At 40.5% G+C, this 19,797-nt stretch overlaps 1 protein-coding gene across 1 annotated transcript in view; it reads right to left on the bottom strand.

Annotated features, from left to right (window-relative positions):
* The window catches only part of LOC137757177 (hypoxanthine-guanine phosphoribosyltransferase), a 33,135-nt gene extending 20,528 nt beyond the window's left edge, over positions 1 to 12,607 (bottom strand). The window contains exons 1-3 of the mRNA XM_068533810.1: positions 12,433 to 12,607; positions 1,799 to 1,905; positions 194 to 377 (exon numbers count right to left, since the gene is read on the bottom strand). Of these exons, the coding sequence (XP_068389911.1) occupies positions 194 to 377; positions 1,799 to 1,905; positions 12,433 to 12,459 (318 nt within the window). The 5' untranslated portion in view covers positions 12,460 to 12,607. The remainder of the gene's footprint in view (positions 1 to 193; positions 378 to 1,798; positions 1,906 to 12,432) is intronic.
* Positions 12,608 to 19,797: the final 7,190 nt, after the last annotated feature.

Genomic DNA, 19,797 nt, shown 5'->3' with positions numbered 1-19,797 from the left:
AATTAATGTTAATTTGAATTTTAGAATTCATATGGTTTTGTTTTTAGCTATTATGTAGATCAATTTTGGTTCTTTAGTTGTATAAAAGTTATAAGCAAATGGAATTTATATATAACCAGTTAAAGCTCATACATATAGGATACATATAATAAAAACGCCATGTTTATTTTAAACATGCATTAACTATACTTACACAGTAGCTCTTCAGTCTGATAAAATCTACAGTCATAGGTATAGATCTATCACTATTTCTGTTCAGTGCTTTGATGTAATCCAGCAGGTCAGCAAAGAATTTATAGCCCCCCTTGAGCACACAGAGGGCCACGATGTGATGGCCTCCCATCTCCTTCATCACATCTCGAGCCAGCCGTTCGGTCCTACAGAAATAAAATCAAGAATTTAATAGAAATTAAATTATATTATAAAAGGAACATTTAAACTTTACAACAAACATCCCTTAAGGATTAAACTTCCAGGGGAATTCCCTGGCAGTCCAGTGGTTAGGACTAGGCACTTGCACTGCTGCGGCCCTAGGTTCGATCCCTGGTCTGGGAAACTCAGATCCCGAAAGCTGTGAGGTGCAGCCAAGCATTAAAAAAAAAAAAAAAAAAAAAAGATTAAACTTCGACAAAACACATCCTTTGCCCCCATGAAGTATAATATCCTTGCTCATAAAGCGAAGATAAAAATTTCAAAAACCTTCAAAATCCAAGTGTACTGTTACATCTATCATAAATTTTAAAAACGCAAATTAAAATAAGATACAATTTTCACCTATCAAACCAGCAAATTCCAATAATACAATATTAGAAGAGACTGTGAGGAAAGAGTACTCTCATATACCATTGGGAGTACAAATTAATATAAACTTTTTGGAGGATAATTTGGCAGTATCAAAACATTCAAGAAACACCTTCCCCTTGTCACAAAATTTCCCCGTGGATAAATTTGAGCAACTGCCCAAACATCTATAAAAGGATGTTCCCTTCTAGTATGATCTGCAAAAGCAAAATAATGGAGACATCTTGCAGCTATCAATAAGGAACTGGTTAAATCAATTATGGTACAGCCAGAAAATGGAATGCCATGCAACCTTTAAAATATATGAGATAGTTCTGGATGTATTAATATGAAAAAATGCCCAATAAATTTTAGACCTATATGATAGTAATACCCATGTGTTAAAATATATAGTATATGTACATGGCCAATGTATAGGGAGGAAATGTGTACAGCAGGCTGAGAGAACTTTACTCTTCTTGTTTAAGCCTCTATAGTTAGAATATTTTAGAATTCTAGAATATAGCTATATTAGATTAGAGTTATAATACTGATATTATAATTTTAAAATAAAAAACAACAGCCAGACACACAAGGCAAGCATTTAAATAACAAGTAAAGTTTTTCACTGCAATTCATTTAACGGGAAATTTTCAAGCTAGACGTGCATAATCATCAAAATCTGACCTTGTCTTCCCGTGATTCAGCCCCAGTCCATTACCCTGTTCAGGGTTGAGAAATCAAAGACTTTGTGCCTAGAGTTCATTCTTCCAATCTCCCTTCAATATTTACTTTATTCTACTCCCTACAGATTCCCAGTATACCATGACTTATACTGGGTAATTAGTAAGCTCTCCCTTCCTCCCTTTTTTTGTCAAGAGGGCTTTTAAAACAGAAAGCATCTATTATGTGACAAGCTGGCCTAGTTCATGTTCAAACATCAACTACTTAAAACAGCTGCTGACACTTGAAATTAATATAAGAAAAAAACAAAATTTCAGTTTAAGATCGTACTAACCTGTCCATAATTAGTCCATGAGGAATAAACACCTTTTCCAAATCCTCAGCATAATGATTAGGTATACAAAATAAATCTAGGTCATAACCTGGTTCATCATCACTAATCTGAAAAAGAAATATGGCTGTTTCAATGAGAGCATTTCATGATACAAACACTTGATTGGATTTAGACGTTTAAAAACCTTAGCCTATCACAGAAATTTAGGTATGAGATATCAAGAACTTTCTGTAATTTCGTAGGTATGATAATGAATTGTAGTTATATAAGAAATCAACCACATGTTTTAGAGATGAATAGTTAAGATTACAGAAGTAGGGCTTCCCTGGTGGCGCGGTGGTTGAGAATCTGCCTGCCAATGCAGGGGACACGGGTTCGAGCCCTGGTCTGGGAAGATCCCACATGCCGCGGAGCAGCTAGGCCCGTGAGCCACAACTACTGAGCCTGCGCGTCTGGAGCCTGTGCTCCGCAACAAGAGAGGCCGCGATAGTGAGAGGCCCGCGCACCGCGATGAAGAGTGGCCCCCGCTTGCCGCAACTGGAGAAAGCCCTCGCACAGATATGAAGACCCAACACAGCCAAAAAAAAAAAAATTAAAATAAATTAATTAATTAAAAAAAAAAGATTACAGAAGTAAAATGACATGATATGAAATTTTCTTTAGTTCAGCAGAGTAAAAGAAAAACTTTAAAGAGCTAAGACAAATGTGGCAAAATCTTGATAACATTATAAACGTGTGATGAGTATATGGGGATCCATTATATTATTCTCCCGACTTTTGCATATGTTTGAAAATTTAGTAAAAAATGTTTAATACAGTGTAGTCTAACAAGTTAAAATATCACAGTGAACAAGAAAAACTGCTGTTCCCCACCTCAAACCCAAAGAGTCTCTCTCATCTCACAGTAGGAAAAAAAAAAATCACCAAAAAAAGCTAAGTGATTCCTTAAAAATCCAAACTTCTAGAAGTCTGAGATTGTTATAATCAACTCATGAGGTGCCTTCATAGTAGATACTCTAAGATTGTTTGAGTAGGACCACATACTGGTCGTCTTGGTATGTCCAGTCCCTGTAATGCAAAATGTTTAATAACACTGATGATGTGGTACCTGTGGTGGTAAAATGTACTATGATTACAGTTTTATAATTATATAATAGACCTATAAACACAGAAAAAATATAACAAAGTCATAAAAAACTTTTGCCTTGGGGAGGGGAGTTACAGCGATTTTATTTAGCTCTTTATACTATATATTCCAAATTTTCTTCAGTGAGTACATATTGCTTTTTAAAAATATCAAGTCTTTCTTATAAATTATTTGTGGTAGTATGTGTTTTTATACATATATGTGAAAAGTATGGGGAAATTTTACGATATATTAAAACCAAATCTATCGGATGAATGGATAAAGAAGATGTGGCACATATATACAATGGAACATTACTCAGCCATAAAAAGAAATGAAATGGAGGTATTTGTAGTGAGGTGGATGGAGTTAGAGTCTGTCATACAGAGTAAAGTAAGTCAGAAAGAGAAAAACAAATACAGTATGCTAACATATATATATGGAATCTAAGGAAAAAAAAAAAAGGTCATGAAGAACCTAGTGGCAAGACGGAAATAAAGACACAGACCTAATAGAGAATGGACTTGAGGATATGGGGAGGGGGAGGGGTAAGATGTGACAGGGTGAGAGAGTGGCATGGACATATATACACTACCAAATGTAAAATAGATAGCTAGTGGGAAGCAGCCGCATAGCACAGGGAGATCAGCTCGGTGCTTTGTGACCGCCTGGAGGGGTGGGATGGGGAGGGTGGGGGGGGGAGACACAGGAGGGAGGAGATGTGGGAACGTATGTATATGTATGACTGATTCACTTTGTTATGAAGCAGAAACTGGCGCACCATTGTAAAGCAATTATACTCCAATAAAGATGTTTAAAAAAAAAAACCAAAAACTACAAACAAAAAAATTTTAATACAAAAAATTAAAAAAACAGGAGAGAGAGGGAGAGAGGAAGAAAGAAAGGGTGGGTATGGAAGAATATACCAAACAATAGTCAACTGTAAGAAGTGGGGACCTGCCACTTTCTATACTTTGACTTCTTTTTTTTTTCCCACTGCCAATTTCACTTTTTAAAAAAATTATAGTTGATTTATAATTCCCACTCAGCATTTAAAGCTTATTCAAAGACACAAACCACAATTATAATACTCTGTCTCACATGACATTCAAGACTAAGTATCTTCCAAATCACATTCAAGAAGCTGATGACATGAACTTCGGCAGTTTGCAAGAAATATTGGTCAAACCATAATTAAATCTCACTGCATCAGTTAATATCTATTGAGTACCTCCTCCTTCAGTCAGCACTGTATTAGGTGCTTAAGGACAAGTAGCTTGGTTTTCAATGAATTTTTAAAATATATATATTTAAGATACATTTATTATTCACAGAATTGATAATTATATTCTAAGAAATTTGAGGTTCACGTCATCTCTTTCAGTCCCAAGAGCTCTGAGTTTTCCAGACTTCAGTGGAATTTCAAGTACCGTCGTGTCAGACTGGGAGTAGCTGTGCACCGCTTCCGCTTGGAGCGCGTGGCCAGGAGTCCGGCAGCGATTCGGGCAGGTGGACTGGGACGTGCCCGCAGGCAAGCTCCAGCAGCACACAGGGCACAGGCACTCGCTCGGCACGAGGTGCGAAGTCAATATTGATTTGTTTTTTAAGTAACATGTATTACTTTCATATGCAGGAAAAAAAATCCTATTTTGAGGGGCAAAAGATTATGCCAGGTCCTCTAAGGTGAAGTACTAATGTATCTGCTAAACATTGTCATCAGGCTTATTTCGAAGACATTTACTATAAAAAGAATGGGAGTATGGAGGTTCCTTAAAAAACTAAAAATAGAGCTACCATACGACCCAGCAATCCCACTACTGGGCATATACCCTGAGAAAACCATAATTCAAAAGAGTACCACAATGTTCATTGCAGCTCTATTTACAATAGCCAGGACATGGAAGCAACCTAAGTGTCCATCGACAGATGAATGGATAAAGAAGATGTGGCATATATATACAATGGAATATTAACCATAAAAAGAAACGAAATTGAATTATATTTGTAGTGAGGTGGATGGACCTAGAGTCTGTCATACAGAGTGAAGTAAGTCAGAAAGAGAAAAACAAATACCGTATGCTAACACATATATATGGAATCTAAAAAATAAAAAAAATGGTTCTGAACCTAAGGGCAGGACAGGAATAAACACACAGACGTAGAGAGTGGACTTGAGGACACGGGGAGGGGGAAGGGTAAGCTGGGACGAAGTGAGAGAGTGGCATGGACATATATACACGACCAAATGTAAAATAGATAGCTAGTGGGAAGCAGCCGCATAGCACAGGGAGATCAGCTGGTGCTTTGTGACCACCTAGAGGGGTGGGATAGGGAGGGTGGGAGGGAGAAGCAAGAGGGAGGAGATATGGGGATATATGTATATGTATGGCTGATTCACTTTGTTATAAAGCAGAAACTAACACACCACTGTAAAGCAATTATACTCCAATAAAGATGTTAAAAAAAAGAAAAAAAAAAGAATGGGACTAGGACATTTGTGTCACCTACAAGAGTATTTCAAGCAAGCATTACTTTTATAATGATTCATAACAAGCAAGCATTACTTTTCTAAATTTTATAAACTGAAATTTAGTTAAAAGTTCTGGGAAAAGAAGAGCTAGACCTTGCTAGATGCTACGAGAGGATAAACATTGATATCAGGCTCATCAGAACAGATCTGCTATTACCTGACAAGAATGAAACGTACCATTTCATAGTGCTTTAAAGTCAAGATCCGGAATGCCAAAATGGCTTCCCTGAGACTTACTCACCCCTTCCTCCCAGTTACTCACTGCTTCTGCCACAAGCATAAACCAGGACCCACCCAGGACTCTTTGAAACATGCAACACTTATAAAGCCTACTGGTTCTGTGAAAATGGCTCAGTGCCTGGCTATGGGTTTTGCAGGCAGCCTAAGAACTTCAAGAGTCTTGTCTGTCTCAATCAAAGCCAATGTGAATTCTGCCCAGAGTTCATCCCAAACATGCAGTTTAACACAGACAGACCAGCACGGATGTACCTCCCAAATAGGAATTCTCTCTCTGTCAACACGCCAAATTAATTTCCAATTCAGGGACTTCCCTAGCGGTCCAGTGGTTAGGACTCCGCGCTTTCACTGCTGAGGGCCCTGGTTGGGGAACTAAGATTCCACAAGCCGTGTGGTGTGGCAAATAAATGTTTTTTAATTTAAAAAAATTTTTTTCCAATTCAAAAGGTTTTATTTTCAATCGATACTATTAGATTTATATAGCACATTCAGTGTAAAAGGGTTGATATGTTATTTCAAGATAAAAAAAAAACATGTCAATATAACTCTTCCCAAAAGGCAAAAATAAGGATTCATAAAACCTGTATCACTTGAGGTACTTTAGGCATAAATTCACAACTTTGTTATAATTCACTATAAATACATGGGGTGTATTTATGGGGGTCCTAATTTAAGAAACGTATGATTTGGCCATGCAAAGATAATTGTCAGAACTGGGCAAGGACTACATGAGGGTTCATTATACTAATATGTGTACTTGTGTATGTTTCAAGTAAAGTTAAACAGGAAGTAATTTATTTAAATGATAACAAGGCACCAACATCACTTTTTCTCAATTTTACATTAATGAAAAATCCAAGTTTCAAAAATTCATATTTAATGATCAAGTATGTATTAGAATAGTAATTTTTAAATGGTGAGGACCTTATTCAGAACCTGTAATTCTTATCACTAACACTCAAATATTTATTGAGTACCTACTATGTTGTACATACTAGAGAGGATTAGATAAGTTTGACACAACTACCCTCAAAGAGCTTACAGTGTAGTAGAAGATATGACATATACATGAATAACCATAAGACAGTGTGAAACTATTTTAAAAATACAGAAAAAGTATTATGGGAGTTTAGGAGGGTACTCAAACTCTCACTCAGAAGCCTTGCTTGCACCTAGACCACTGATAATAAGAAATAACAGAAGATATAATTCAATAGACAGGAATTTGTTTTAATCATCCCAAGCACCAAAGCTTCATATTAAACAGGCCTAATAATCTCAATTCTCTAGAAGAGCTAGACAGAAATATACTTGGTGGCCTTTAATCTTATCAGCCCTTATTTGTTCCATCTGATATTGGTTAATATCTGGTATTAATTAACCCCATCTAACATGGATTAGTTAACAATCCAGTGGGTACTTTGATAGGAAGGGATTGCAATATGTTTAATTACATAAAAATGCATTCAGCATCCACCTTGATTAAGGTACTATGCAATAGATTTTGTAGGGGGATACAAAGGTTATAAATTTAGAGCCTTCAAAGAGCATATAATCTAATGGAAGAGACATATACACATACAACTAACTATACAGCACATTAAAGCTTATAACCTGTACCAAATCTAACTTCACAAGCTCACAAATGTGTGATTATCAAAAGCGGTTATACACACTAAAGATAAACATGGAACCCAAGGTCAGCCAGCACCAATGACTCCCTCCTAAAGCAATATCAAGCTTAAAGTAGTCATTATATTCTGTTGCCTGGATATAAACTGAGTAAATTAGACTGGCATGCCTCTGATACTGAATTAGCACAGCCTTCTAAATCAACTAGGCAATAGCAATGCCCAACTTTATATATGAGTATAAATCACATCTGTTTTATTATTTGTGACTTGGTGTTGCATGTCTAAGCACGTGGTTATTACCAACACCTTCTAAAAGAACTGCATTAGTCTGCCACAACAAAATACTGTAGACCGGGGGGCTTAAACAACAGTAATTTATTCCTCACAGTTCTGTAGTCTGGGAAGTCCAAAATCAAGGGGCCAGCAAAGTAGGTTTCATTCTGACGCCTCTTCTCTTGGCTTGTAGGCAGCCATCTTCTCCTAGCTATCTGTGTGCTGAGCGCTGGGGCTGGGAACTCTCCGGTGTCTTTCTTAAAAGACCAGGGCCCCACCCTCATGACCATACCTAATCCTAATTACCTTCCAAAGGCCCCATCTCCAAATACCATCACATTGGGGGTTAGAGCTTCAACATATGAACTTAACATAAAATGGCTAAAGATCGCAAAGAAGGTCCTGGATGGCTTTGGGGAGGGCCCAATCCCAAAATATTTGGGGCAGAGCCCTGGAGGGGCTGGAAGTGGTAAACAAATGAAATGTGGTTTCTCTGCAGATCCACCTTTCCTACTCTGATTTCCAGTTTAGCCAGAAATGGCCAAAGGATAGGTTATTAATAGCTCTCAGTTACTTACCATTTACCCAGACAGTTCCGAAATCTGACTGCATCTCCTCAGAGCTTTAAAACATAGCTCTCAAATTCTAACCTATCTGTAATATACTTGTTAATGGTAAAATCTACAAGGCACTTTTTTTTTTTAATTTAATTAAATTAATTAATTAATTTATTTATTTTATGGCTGTGTTGGGTCTTCGTTTCTGTGCGAGGGCTTTCTCTAGTTGCGGCAAGCGGGGGCCACTCTTCATCGCGGTGCGCGGGCCTCTCACTATGGTGGCCTCTCCCGTTGCGGAGCACAGGCTCCAGACGCGCACGCTCAGCAATTGTGGCTCACGGGCCTAGTTGCTCCGCGGCATGTGGGATCCTCCCAGACCAGGGCTCGAACCCGTGTCCCCTGCATTGGCAGGCAGACTCTCAACCACTGCGCCACCAGGGAAGCCCCAAGGCACTTTTATTAATATGAAAGATTATTGAGAAATGTAACATTACTATATATCTTTTGTCTAGAACCAAAGTCAATCTTTTGCTATCATAAATTACCAAAATAATTTTATTTTCCAGTAAAACTGAAGCCACAAATTCTTAATAATTATGTGTCACATCGATAACAATGGTTTTCATACATGAAAAATTTTGTGGTTTACACATGTCTAATTACACAGATATACTATCTAAAATTACAGTAAGCAAGGAAATTAACTCGAGCTAAGACAACACATGCAACATCAATTCATCATCTGTGAGGAGGATTGCTTAAGCCTGTTTGTGGTCAAAAAATGACAATGTTCCTGGGTCCAAACAAGACTAAATGGAAGTGAGGAAGCGAGTCTTAAAATATGAATTAAAAGATGCACAGTAATAGATAAAATACATTTTATTTTATTCCTAGTAACCAACAATAATTCCAAGCTTCTAGAATGGGCAGAAATGGCTAGGTGGCAATATTTTTACCTTTTATATTCAGACACTTTAAAATTCTCAAAAAAACACCGAAGCAGATGTGTCATCCCCTTGGGATAATTTGTGATAACTCAGGATATCGTAAGACCAAAATTATGAACTACTGATGCATTTATCCCTAAATGTGAAAAGAATTAAAAGGTTTACAAGAATCTAAGGGTTACAAGAATTAAAATCAGCATTCTATTCAACTCAGGGATAAATTATTACCTGCTTCTACGTAAGCGGGCCCATAACTACTATCTAACACTATCATCTTTCCTTTCCAGTGTGCACAGTGGAATGACAGGCATGTTAATTCTGGGCAAAACATAAATGCCTATCAATTATCAGAAGCACAGTGCTGAAGATAGTAGTTTCATAGCAATTTGAAGTGTTTGTTTGAATTCTTATTAGTAGCAAGATATTCTAAATGTTTGTTAGTAATTTGGTAGCCACTGGCAGGAAAATAACAATCCAGTCTCAGTATTAACGATCGTGGTTGACACTTTTATAGCCTATAAATCTGACCAATGCACACAATATACAATTACAGATAGGAAGAAGAGCACACTAGCACATCTTTAGCATCTCTTCACAGGGGAAAAGAATGACATGGCCCAGTTACTGCCTAGTGAACTACAGAAATCTAAAAGAGAACTCTGAGACCCCTCTTCTCTGCTGATCTGGTTGGTCCTTTTGTCTTTTTCCTACCTCCTGCCTATGGACTTTCTGTGATACCTAGATACAAAAAATGGACAGAAAACAATTAAGATGAATCTACAGTATGCATGTCACGTTAATCAATTTGTAGAATGAAACCCCCAAACTCAACTGCTCCATTTCTTGGTGGTCATCAAGAATAATCTTGGTCTACATTGTCAGTCTAAACCCTGATGATAACAATGATAGGGTTGTGGACCAAAACAATGCACTATTTTATCAATTCTGTGAAAATTATTAGCAGGGTAAGATTTAAGTCCAGTTAATAGGGGTTACATTTCTAGCACTACCACCCTGAAATTTAGAAGATATTTTATCCACACAATGTATATCTGATGTTTCACAATAACTTGCAAAAATTCAGAAGCTTGTTCTTTGTTCAAGTGTGTCCAAGTTTACCCTGGAAGTTTAGAGAGATAGTTACAAGTAGCATGGGTCATATCAGGCAGATCTGCGGGTCAATTTCATCTAAGTGATACTGGGCAAGTTATCAATAGTTCACCCATCTGTGCCTCCAAGGTCATACTAGTGTTTATCTCCCTCCCTCCTATTATGTATCTTTAGGGCAGTTATATTAGACAACGTTGCAAAATATTTACTTTAATGCCTAAAGCATAGTAGGTACTAAATAAATATCTACTACTGTCACTATGAACCTAAAAGTGGAGAGGTTAAGAGCAGACTCTGGGGCCAGATAGCTTAGATTCAAATCCTAGTATTGCTGGGTAATCTTGGGAAAGTTACTTAACCTCTCTGAGCCACATAAAATTTTTTTTTATAAATATCAAACCAGTTAATATGTGTAAAGGGCTTAGTAACCAGCACACAGTAAGCACTATTTAAGTGTCCGTCACTGCTAACATGAAGACAATTTCTGGGAAGGAAATAAAAAAAGGAACAGGAATTTGCAAACCGAAAACACAATGAATATCTTGATGTTCAAACAAAACTAACAGCCAGTTCTAGCAAAAATAATTCACTGTATGCTGGTGCAGCCATTGGACCCCAAAGCTTAAAAGCATCTAACTTCCTCAGCAACTGAATAAAAACAGTTGAGTACCTACTATTAGCATAACATTTAAGTGTATGGGCCCTTGAGAGAGACCTAGGTTTGAGTCTGAGGTCCTCTTAATAACTGTGTGACACTGGGTATGTTATGTTAAGAGGTTAAGTTACTTAACCTCTCACTGAGGCTTCAAGGATTCCTCATCTGTAAAACAATAATCATACTTTTGTTAGAGGGTTGTTCTGAGGACTAAACAGGACTATGTAGGTAAACACATCGAGAGATATTATTACTATTCCCAGTCAGGGACCACGCAAAGGTTGTTCATTCACAAAGACCGGCTATCCTTTCAATAACACCATGAGGTAGCTAGCACCTCAGTTATACATAAGACACTTAAATCCAGAAAGGTAGTTACCCAAGGCCACACAGCTAGTAAATAACCCACGCAAGCAGGATCCCAGGCCAGACTCCATTAAGAGCACTGCTCTTTACCTTAAGTCACAATGCCTAATATGAACTAGAGCCCTTCCCTTTTTAGGGCTCAAGTGGTTAATTATTTAATTTATTCATCCAACAGACCATCACTGAGAATTTCTTGCATGCCAGGCACCGTACTACGCGCTGGGGTTACAGCGGTGATTCCTGCCCTTATAAAGTTTATGTTTTTGTGGGCGAGACAATCAACAGGTAATAAGGTAACTGCTAAAATAATAATAATAATAGTAATAATGCAGGCTAAGGCATTTAACTATTGAGAGAGGGTTGGCTATTTTAGCAAGCGTGATCAGAAAGGGAGGGTAAGGGGAGGGAGCAGCTTGGCTTGTTCGAGAAACAAGGAAAAGAACCAATGAGGTTGGAGACAGGATACCAAAGACGGATTATGGTGCCAATGTCCTTGAAGGTAAGGACCAGATTCGCATTTTTTGTCCCCTGCAGCATCAAAGAGCATAGGATCCGGATTCAAGCAGATCTGATTACGAGGCCTGGCTACCTCTGGGCCGTGGGAAAGCTACCTAATATCGGCTAACTACTTTCTACGTGTGTAAAAAGGTAGGCATGGTTACCGCTGCCAAGGCTGCCGTGAGGATGCAATGAGGCAATGCGCATTCCCACAAATAATCATTACAATGTTTGCAGAACTAGGTGAAAATACCAGTCCCCGCATGCCTCCCATGTGGTCGTTTCCGTGCTCCTGGGCCCTCTCACGGAGCTGCCCCGAGGACCTTACCCACACACCGCAGACCGACAGAGAAGAGCCCCTCCTAAGAAAGCTCCCACCCTCACCCCGCCAGATCATTCCCGAACTGGCCCACGGCCCCTCCCCATAGCACGCTCGCAAGCGGCACATGTCAACCAAAACGCCATTTCCACCCTCTCCTCCCACACGCAGCCCTCCTTCCCGGGGCTCATCAGAGGCGGCCACCCCGACCTCACCGTTCCATCCCCCCAGCCGCCCGGGTGTGACGCGCGGCCGAACCCAGGAGGCTGCTGCCGCCCCCCGCCCCCCGGCCCCGGGCCACGCCGGCCCGAGCCCGCACTGCGGCCCCGCGCCTCAGGGACCGGCCGCCGCCGCCACGGGCCTGGCGGGCCAAGCTGCTCACCACGACGCTGGGGCTGCGGGTCGCCATAACGGAGCCGGCTGGCGCGCGGGCTGAGGGCAGTCTGGAGAGGAGGAAGCCGGCGGCGGGGCCGAGCAGGAGGCGGAGGCGCGGCAGGAGGCGGCGCCGCGCGGGAAAGCAGAGTGGTCCGCCCGAGCGCTCTTCGCCGCCGCCAAGAGCCCAGGCGCAGCAGGCCCCGCCCCCGCTCCGCCCCGAGGCCCCGCCCAGAGCCGCCCGCGCGCTCCCCGCGCCGCCCCCGTGGGTGCCTGCGGGTTTCCACGCTCCCGAGGTGGCCGTGGGAATTTTCTTCCCGAAGAAGCGGAGACTCCCGCGCAGCCTCTCTTCCTCTTTCCCTCAGTCTCTCATCCAGACGGCTCCCAAATTCCCAGACCTGCCGCCGCCCTCCTTTCTTCCCAGTGGCCCTAAACTGGGCGCCGGCTCTTCAGGTTCCTTGGACTGCATTGCGGCTTCCATTTTCCTGACTCGTGGCCGGGTTCTAACAAAAATCTTTAACTGGATATAAGAGTTGAGACCTAGAGCCCTAGAGTCAGCCCGATAAGGGTACAAATCCGAGGGGAACCCTTAACTGTTCTGTGACCTTGTGCGAATCAGGCTCACTGAGCCTCTCTTTCTCGTCTCAGTAAAATGGGGATATTAACAAGGATCGTTGAGGATTAAAGAAGATGATGTGTACGTGTATGGTGTATGCATATGTATATATATATGGTACAGCACTTAGGACAGTGCACAATCAGTAAATGGGAACTATCTCCTTTGCTGATCTATATTCTTTGCCACCACAATTCCCGATACGGAAATGGGGGAAAAAATCTTCCCCGACTCTCCAATGGGTCGGGTAAGCAAATAAGAGTTGTTCCATTCCTAACGTGCTCATCTGTGTAGCTCCAGCACCCACCACAGTGCCCAGCACAAAGTTGGTGGCCTCCATTAAGGCCACTGAGGGAAGTGTGATGGTAGGAGATTGGTGAAACGGGGCAAGTCATTGAACTCGGAGCTTCAGTCTCTTTCTCTAAAAAATAGTGCTATGAACTTTTTTTTTTACATATCTTTTGGCGAACAAGAGTGCATTTCCATTGGGTATATAGGCTTTGAAGTTCATATTAGCACATTTTTATTACTTATTCTTTTAGCAATCATTGTTTCACTGGGAAGTTAATTCAGAGAACTTTCGGTTATACATTTGGCCCCTGACACAAACGGACTCAGCCACCCACACTGGTTTCTAAATTAGATACCAACACTTCAGAACCCTTCCAGCTTGCTTCTGGCTTGCAGTTTCTTTCTCCAGCCCCTATGGTGCCACATACTCCTGTATTTTAACAGAGATTTGAAATAAATGGTGAAAGCCCTGTGACTTTAAAGACAAAGAAACAGTCATTATTTCAACCCTGTCATTCTAGGTGACAACTTGGAGCTTTTACTTGTGTTTAAAATTTAAAACAGCAAACAGAATGCAGGCTACAAGACGTAATCCTTTTGTTTGGTAAGTGAAAATCTGGTTAATATATGAAATATTTTACTGAATTTGGACAATGTATTTAAAATTGAAATGTATTCTTTTAAATTTTTAATTGTTTTAAAACTAAAGACGAAATCAAGAAAATAATGTTTTTTACTAATTATTACAGAAAATAATTTTGTCAGATAGACAAAATAATTTTCTCGTATAATTTTGTCATTCTGGGTGTCAAATATGCTACATATGCCACCGATCTTTACTAGAATATCTGCACGCAGGAAGAAATAAGGAAAGCATGGGTATAACCCAAGATTCCCCTGCCCCACTCCTGACTTTCCAGAAACAGTTTTGTAATCCACTTATGTGGACATAATGAGGAATTATTTCTGTACCACAACCAATTCTGAGTATATTTCTGCTCCACACGTTTCTTCGCTTAGTAAAAACCTTGTTTTTACCATGGTGCTGTGGTCCACCAAAATCTGTATTTCTATGAAAAAAAAAAATTATCACTGCATAAATACTTATCCTAGGGCTTCCCTGGTGGTGCAGTGGTTAAGAATCCACCTGCCAATGCAGGGTACACGGGTTCGAGCCCTGGTCCGGGAAGATCCCACATGCCACGGAGCAGCTAAGCCCGTGCACCACAACTACTGAGCCTGCGCTCTAGAGCCCGTGAGCCGCAACTACTGAAGCCTGCGTGCCACAACTACTGAAGCCTGTGCACCTAGAGCCTGTGCTCCACAACGAGAAGCCACCGCAATGAGAAGCCCGCGCACCGCAACGAAGAGTAGCCCCCGCTCCCCACAACTAGAGAAGGCCCGTGCGCAGCAATGAAGACCCAATGCAGCCAAAAATAAAAATAAATAAATAAATTTATTTAAAAAATACTTATCCTAAATGTTGACTTTTCAAGCTGAATTTACAATAGCTTTCTCAATGTCAGATGTTTCGCCTTCATCAGAATAAATTCCCATTAGCTTTACTTTGATTCCATGAATTGGATGACAAATTGAACCATTACTGGAATTAACCAATGTGATGGTTAATTTTTATGTTTCAACTTGGCTTGGCCATGGTGCCCAGATATTTGGTCAAACATTATTCTGTTTGTTTCTGTGAAGGTGTTTTTTTGGATGAGATTAACATTTAAATCAGTGGAGTAAAGCAGATTACGTTCCCTAATGTGGGTAGGCCTCATCCAATCATCTGAAGGCCTGAATAGAACAAAGGCTGACCTCCCCTGCAGGCAAGAAGGACTTCTGCCAGCCTTTGGACTGGAACTGCACCTCTTCCCTGTGTCCAGCCTGTTGGCCTTCTCCATCAGATTTTGGACTCACCAGGTCTCCACAACCGTGTGAGCCAATTCCTTAAAATCTCTCTCTCTCCACACACACACACACACACACACACACACACACACACACACACACACACACATCCTGTTAGTTCTGTTTCTCTGGAGAACCCTGACTAATATAACTGATTTTCGATTTGAATCATCTCACGATATCAATATAAAACTGACATCATTTAACTGTGAAGTTCTCCTGCAAATAGAGCTACTTATTAAAAGGTATTGTTTCATTTTTCATCATGTACAAGGAAACCTGAAATCAAAACTGAGTAAATGAATTTTGAAGAAGTTATTTGATCTAAAAAATGTCATTCACGAGCAACATGAAGATACCCTCTCTGCAGCTGCATCTTGTTAAATCACCTTTGCTGCACAGCCTTCTTAAAATAACTACAAACCTTTGAGGTAGATGATGATGCTGTCTCTGTAGACATGTCTTCTGGTTTTCACGTGGTCAGTGACATCACTGAGCCCCACCTGCGTGTGGCTAATAACTATCAAAAATGTTTTGTTCATGTTACACATTCATGACCAATTTTCTTGAATAACAAATTTGGTATTTTTTTTATCAGTTATGCACTTCAGTTTTTTGAACCCATGCTGAAACGGTGGACTGCAAATTTAAAAAAAAATAAGGGTTGTAGATTTGCAACATATAATGAATGACATAACCATTGTACCAAGAGCATTCAGATTCCTTGCTGTATTATGTTCTATGGCAGGACATATTTCTGCCTCTATTTCCTGAATATATTTTACATACACGTAAATATGTAATTCCCTGTGTCCACCGGCCTACTGACTGGTGGCCTAGCAGCTTCTTTTATCTTGCACGGGCACACCCAGCTGGCACACCCAGTGTCCAGCAAGGGGCACAGTGGTGAATACTGCTCCCCCCAATCCCTACCCAGGACAAGAATGAGTCGGTTGTCTTTAACTCCCAGTGTCAGTGCCCTTGCTTTGTTATCAGTGAACACCCAGCACACTGTCCTTGAGAGGCAGGGAGCTGTTAGTTACATTGTATTTGGAAAAACTTAGGAAAAGGGAGAAGAGTTATCACTGGTTGTTGTTTAGGTTTAACTCTCTGTTAAAGTGAGAATTTGGTTCTCTGTACACGCATCTTACAAGCTAGTAGACGAGACCAAGGCAGAAGCTGGAATTAAAAAGTGGTGATGCAACAGACCCATCCTGGCTTATTTCAATTCAACTATTAATACACTTCGTGGGAAAATGAAAACTCTGGGACAAATGCTAAACTGGACAAGATGCCGGGATAACACATAAACTGGGAATGTTTTGGGCAAACTGGAATGTATAGTCCCCCTACAATGGTATAGGGCCGGCTGGGGGATGCTTTCCAGTGCTGCTGATGGCAGCTCTTCAACTGAAGTCCCCCAATCTCTGAGAGTTTTCTTCCTCTCCAGTTCACTTTGGCCACCTGCCTAACGTTAAGCGTGCTTCAGATTCACGGGAGACCTCCAATTCCACGGTCTATCACCCTGTTCTTGGCTTCCCTTACATCCCTGACTTCCCAGTTCAGTTTGCATCCCACATGAACCACACTCTCACCACTGCCAGAAGTCCTTTGTACCCTTCTAATTCTGCTCTGCCACAATGGCAAAGCCACACCCTGGCTCAACCCACAGCCTGTTTTGTCTACCCCTGTTAGGCTGTGGAGGGCTGTAGGAGAAAACCCTGCAACCATGGGGATTGGTTCCTCTACAGATTCATGGTCTCAAACCTCAACTGGGCCCTAAACACCCCTCCACAATCCTTTACAAGTGCTTGGTCAGCTCCCCATCTTGTTCCCCTCAGTAATGCTCTGAACATTCATCCCCATTCGACCCCATCAAATTCACTCTAGAATGAAGACTCAACCCATTAACTTATGAAGAGAGGGAAGGAATCAGGCCTGAATCACATCAGTTCCTTCCACCCACATCTACACTGCTTCTTCCCCTTTATCCTCCAGGCCCAGAGGTGATGAGTCTCTCCATATTTGCTCTACTTTCTCACTTCCCAGCTCCTCTCAACAAACTTTCATTGTCCTCTGTCTTCTGCACCCACCATTGGACTGAAACAGCTTTGACAAAGAACACCATTGACTGCTATCTTGCCAAATCCAATGGACACTATCTTTGGCCTTGTATAACTGTCCTTTACATTGCATTTGATACTATTTATCACTTTGTTCTTGAATGTCTCTGCCATCTCTTTGGCTTCTGGAACACCACCTTCCTGATTCTCCTGCTGCCCTATTTCTTCTTGCTTTCTCTCTCAAAGTTTCCAGTATAACCTTCCCGTGTTAACATCCAATACAACCACACCCAGTACAATGATCAAAATCAGGAAACTCACATTGCTACAACAGTGTTAACTAATCTAGAACCCTTATTTAAATTTCACCAATTGTCTCGTTAATATCCCTTTCCTGGACCAGGGCTGAATCCAGGAATGCATGTTGCATATCCTTAAGTCTCCTTCATTCTGGAACAGTTCCTCAGTCTTTGTGATCTTGACTTTTTTTTTTTTAATTGGAGTATAGTTGCTTTACAATGTTGTGTTAGTTTCTACTGTACAGCAAAGTGAATCAGCTATGTGTATACATATATCCCCTCTTTTTTGGATTTCCTTCCCATTTAGGTCACCGCAGACCACTGAGTAGAGTTTCCTGTGCTATACAGTAGATTCTCATTAGTTATCTATTTTATACATAGTATCAATAGTGTATATACGATCTTGACAATTTTGAAGGGCACTGGCGAGTTATTATTCTGTACAATTTCCCTCAATTTGGGTTTGTCCAATGGTACGACCTCATTAAATTTCAGGCATTCCATTCTGGGCCAGAGATACAACAGTTGTGATGGTGTGTCCTTCACAGTGCTTCGTATTTGGAGGCACATGCTACCAATCTGTCCCATTACTGATGTTCATTTGCATCACTCAGTTAAGGCAGTGTCTGCCAGGTTTCTTCACTATAAAGATACTATTTTCCCCTTTGTAACTAATAAAGGTTATGAGGAATGATACTGAGACTATGTAAATATTGTTCCTCATCAAACTTTCACCAATTTTAGCATCCACTGATGATTCTTGCCTGAAGTAATTATTACTGGGGTGTTTGTCAAATGTTGATTTTCCTATTAACATCATTCCTTCTTAGTTTATTAGCTGAAATGCTATGATAATGGAGAGCGTTCCCTTCTCCCCAGTCATTATTTATTAAATTATTTATATCATCATGGACTCATGGGTTCCAATTTTATCTTATAGGTAATGATCCATTAATAGCATTACTTTGTTGCCCAAATTGCCCAAGATTTGGCTGTTGGGAGTCCCTCTATGTTGGCTCCTGTGTCTTGATATTTCCCCACCATTCTTTGAGCACTTTTTTTTTTTTTTTTTTTTTGCCGCACCATGCGGCATGCGGGATCCTTAGTTCCCCAACCAGGGGTTCAAACCCGTGTCCCCTGCATTGGGAGCATGGAGTCTTAACCACTGGACTGCCAGGGAAGTCCTGGGCACTTTCTTAATTTCTGGCACCGCATGATATTCTAGGCTCATCTTGTACTTTCCCTGCCCTAGCCTTGGAATCAGCCATTTCCCCCAAAAGCCCTGGTTCCTTTCATTGGAGAGTGGCATTAGAAACCAAGCTCTGGGCACTAGGTTATAATTTAAGTCATGATGATAAAAACCAAGAGTCTTATAATAAGCTTTTAAAGAGTAATTTATATCTATTTATTTGTTTGTTTGTTTTGGCCGTGCCACGCAGCTCACAGGGTCTTAGTTCCCTGACTAGGGAACCAACCCGGGCCCTCGGCAGTGAAAGCATGGAGTCCTAACCACTGGACCTCCAGGGAAGTCCCAAGAGTAATTATATTTTAACAACTAAGGTTTAAAATGTAATGCCATCTATCAGTATTTAGTATGTGTATGTATACTTAAATTTGTATATTTAAATATTGAAATATGTACATTTTGAGGTATGTTAAATTCTTTTTTGAAAAGAGAACCTTATATAAAATAGAATTAGTAGCTCACAAAAATAAAAAGGACTACACATTGAGTATACAGTTTGTTCTCAAGGTGAGGCAATAAAAGAATTACTTTTAAAAAAAAATATTTATTTATTTATTTATTTGGCTGCACCAGGTCTTAGTTGTGGCATGTGGGATCTAGTTCCCTGACCAGGGATCGAACCCAGGCCCCCTGCATTGGGAGCGTGGAGTCTTAACCACTGGACCACCAGGGAAGTCCCAAGAATTACTTTCTAAATGAAGGCAGAGTTGTTGCCTCACCCAACATAAATGTGTACTCTTAAAAGGCCTACCTTCATCCTTATGTGCTGCATTTGAGTGTTTCTGCTATCGACAATTGTAGAAAAATCAGCAAATAAGACAGAAAGAATAATAAAGGGTTCCTTACTTCTAGAGAAGTTAAAATCCCTAAGGTTATGTTACCTGCTATTGTGGTTTTCAGAAAGCACTGTTGCTCCGGTTATTAATACAGCTAAGGCTGTGGCTTCTTG

Source organism: Eschrichtius robustus, chromosome X, assembly GCF_028021215.1.
Source record: "Eschrichtius robustus isolate mEscRob2 chromosome X, mEscRob2.pri, whole genome shotgun sequence".
NCBI lineage: Eukaryota > Metazoa > Chordata > Mammalia > Artiodactyla > Eschrichtiidae > Eschrichtius > Eschrichtius robustus.
The sequence above is the reverse complement of the archived record's forward strand: the minus strand, read 5'-3'. Positions and strand labels throughout refer to the sequence as shown.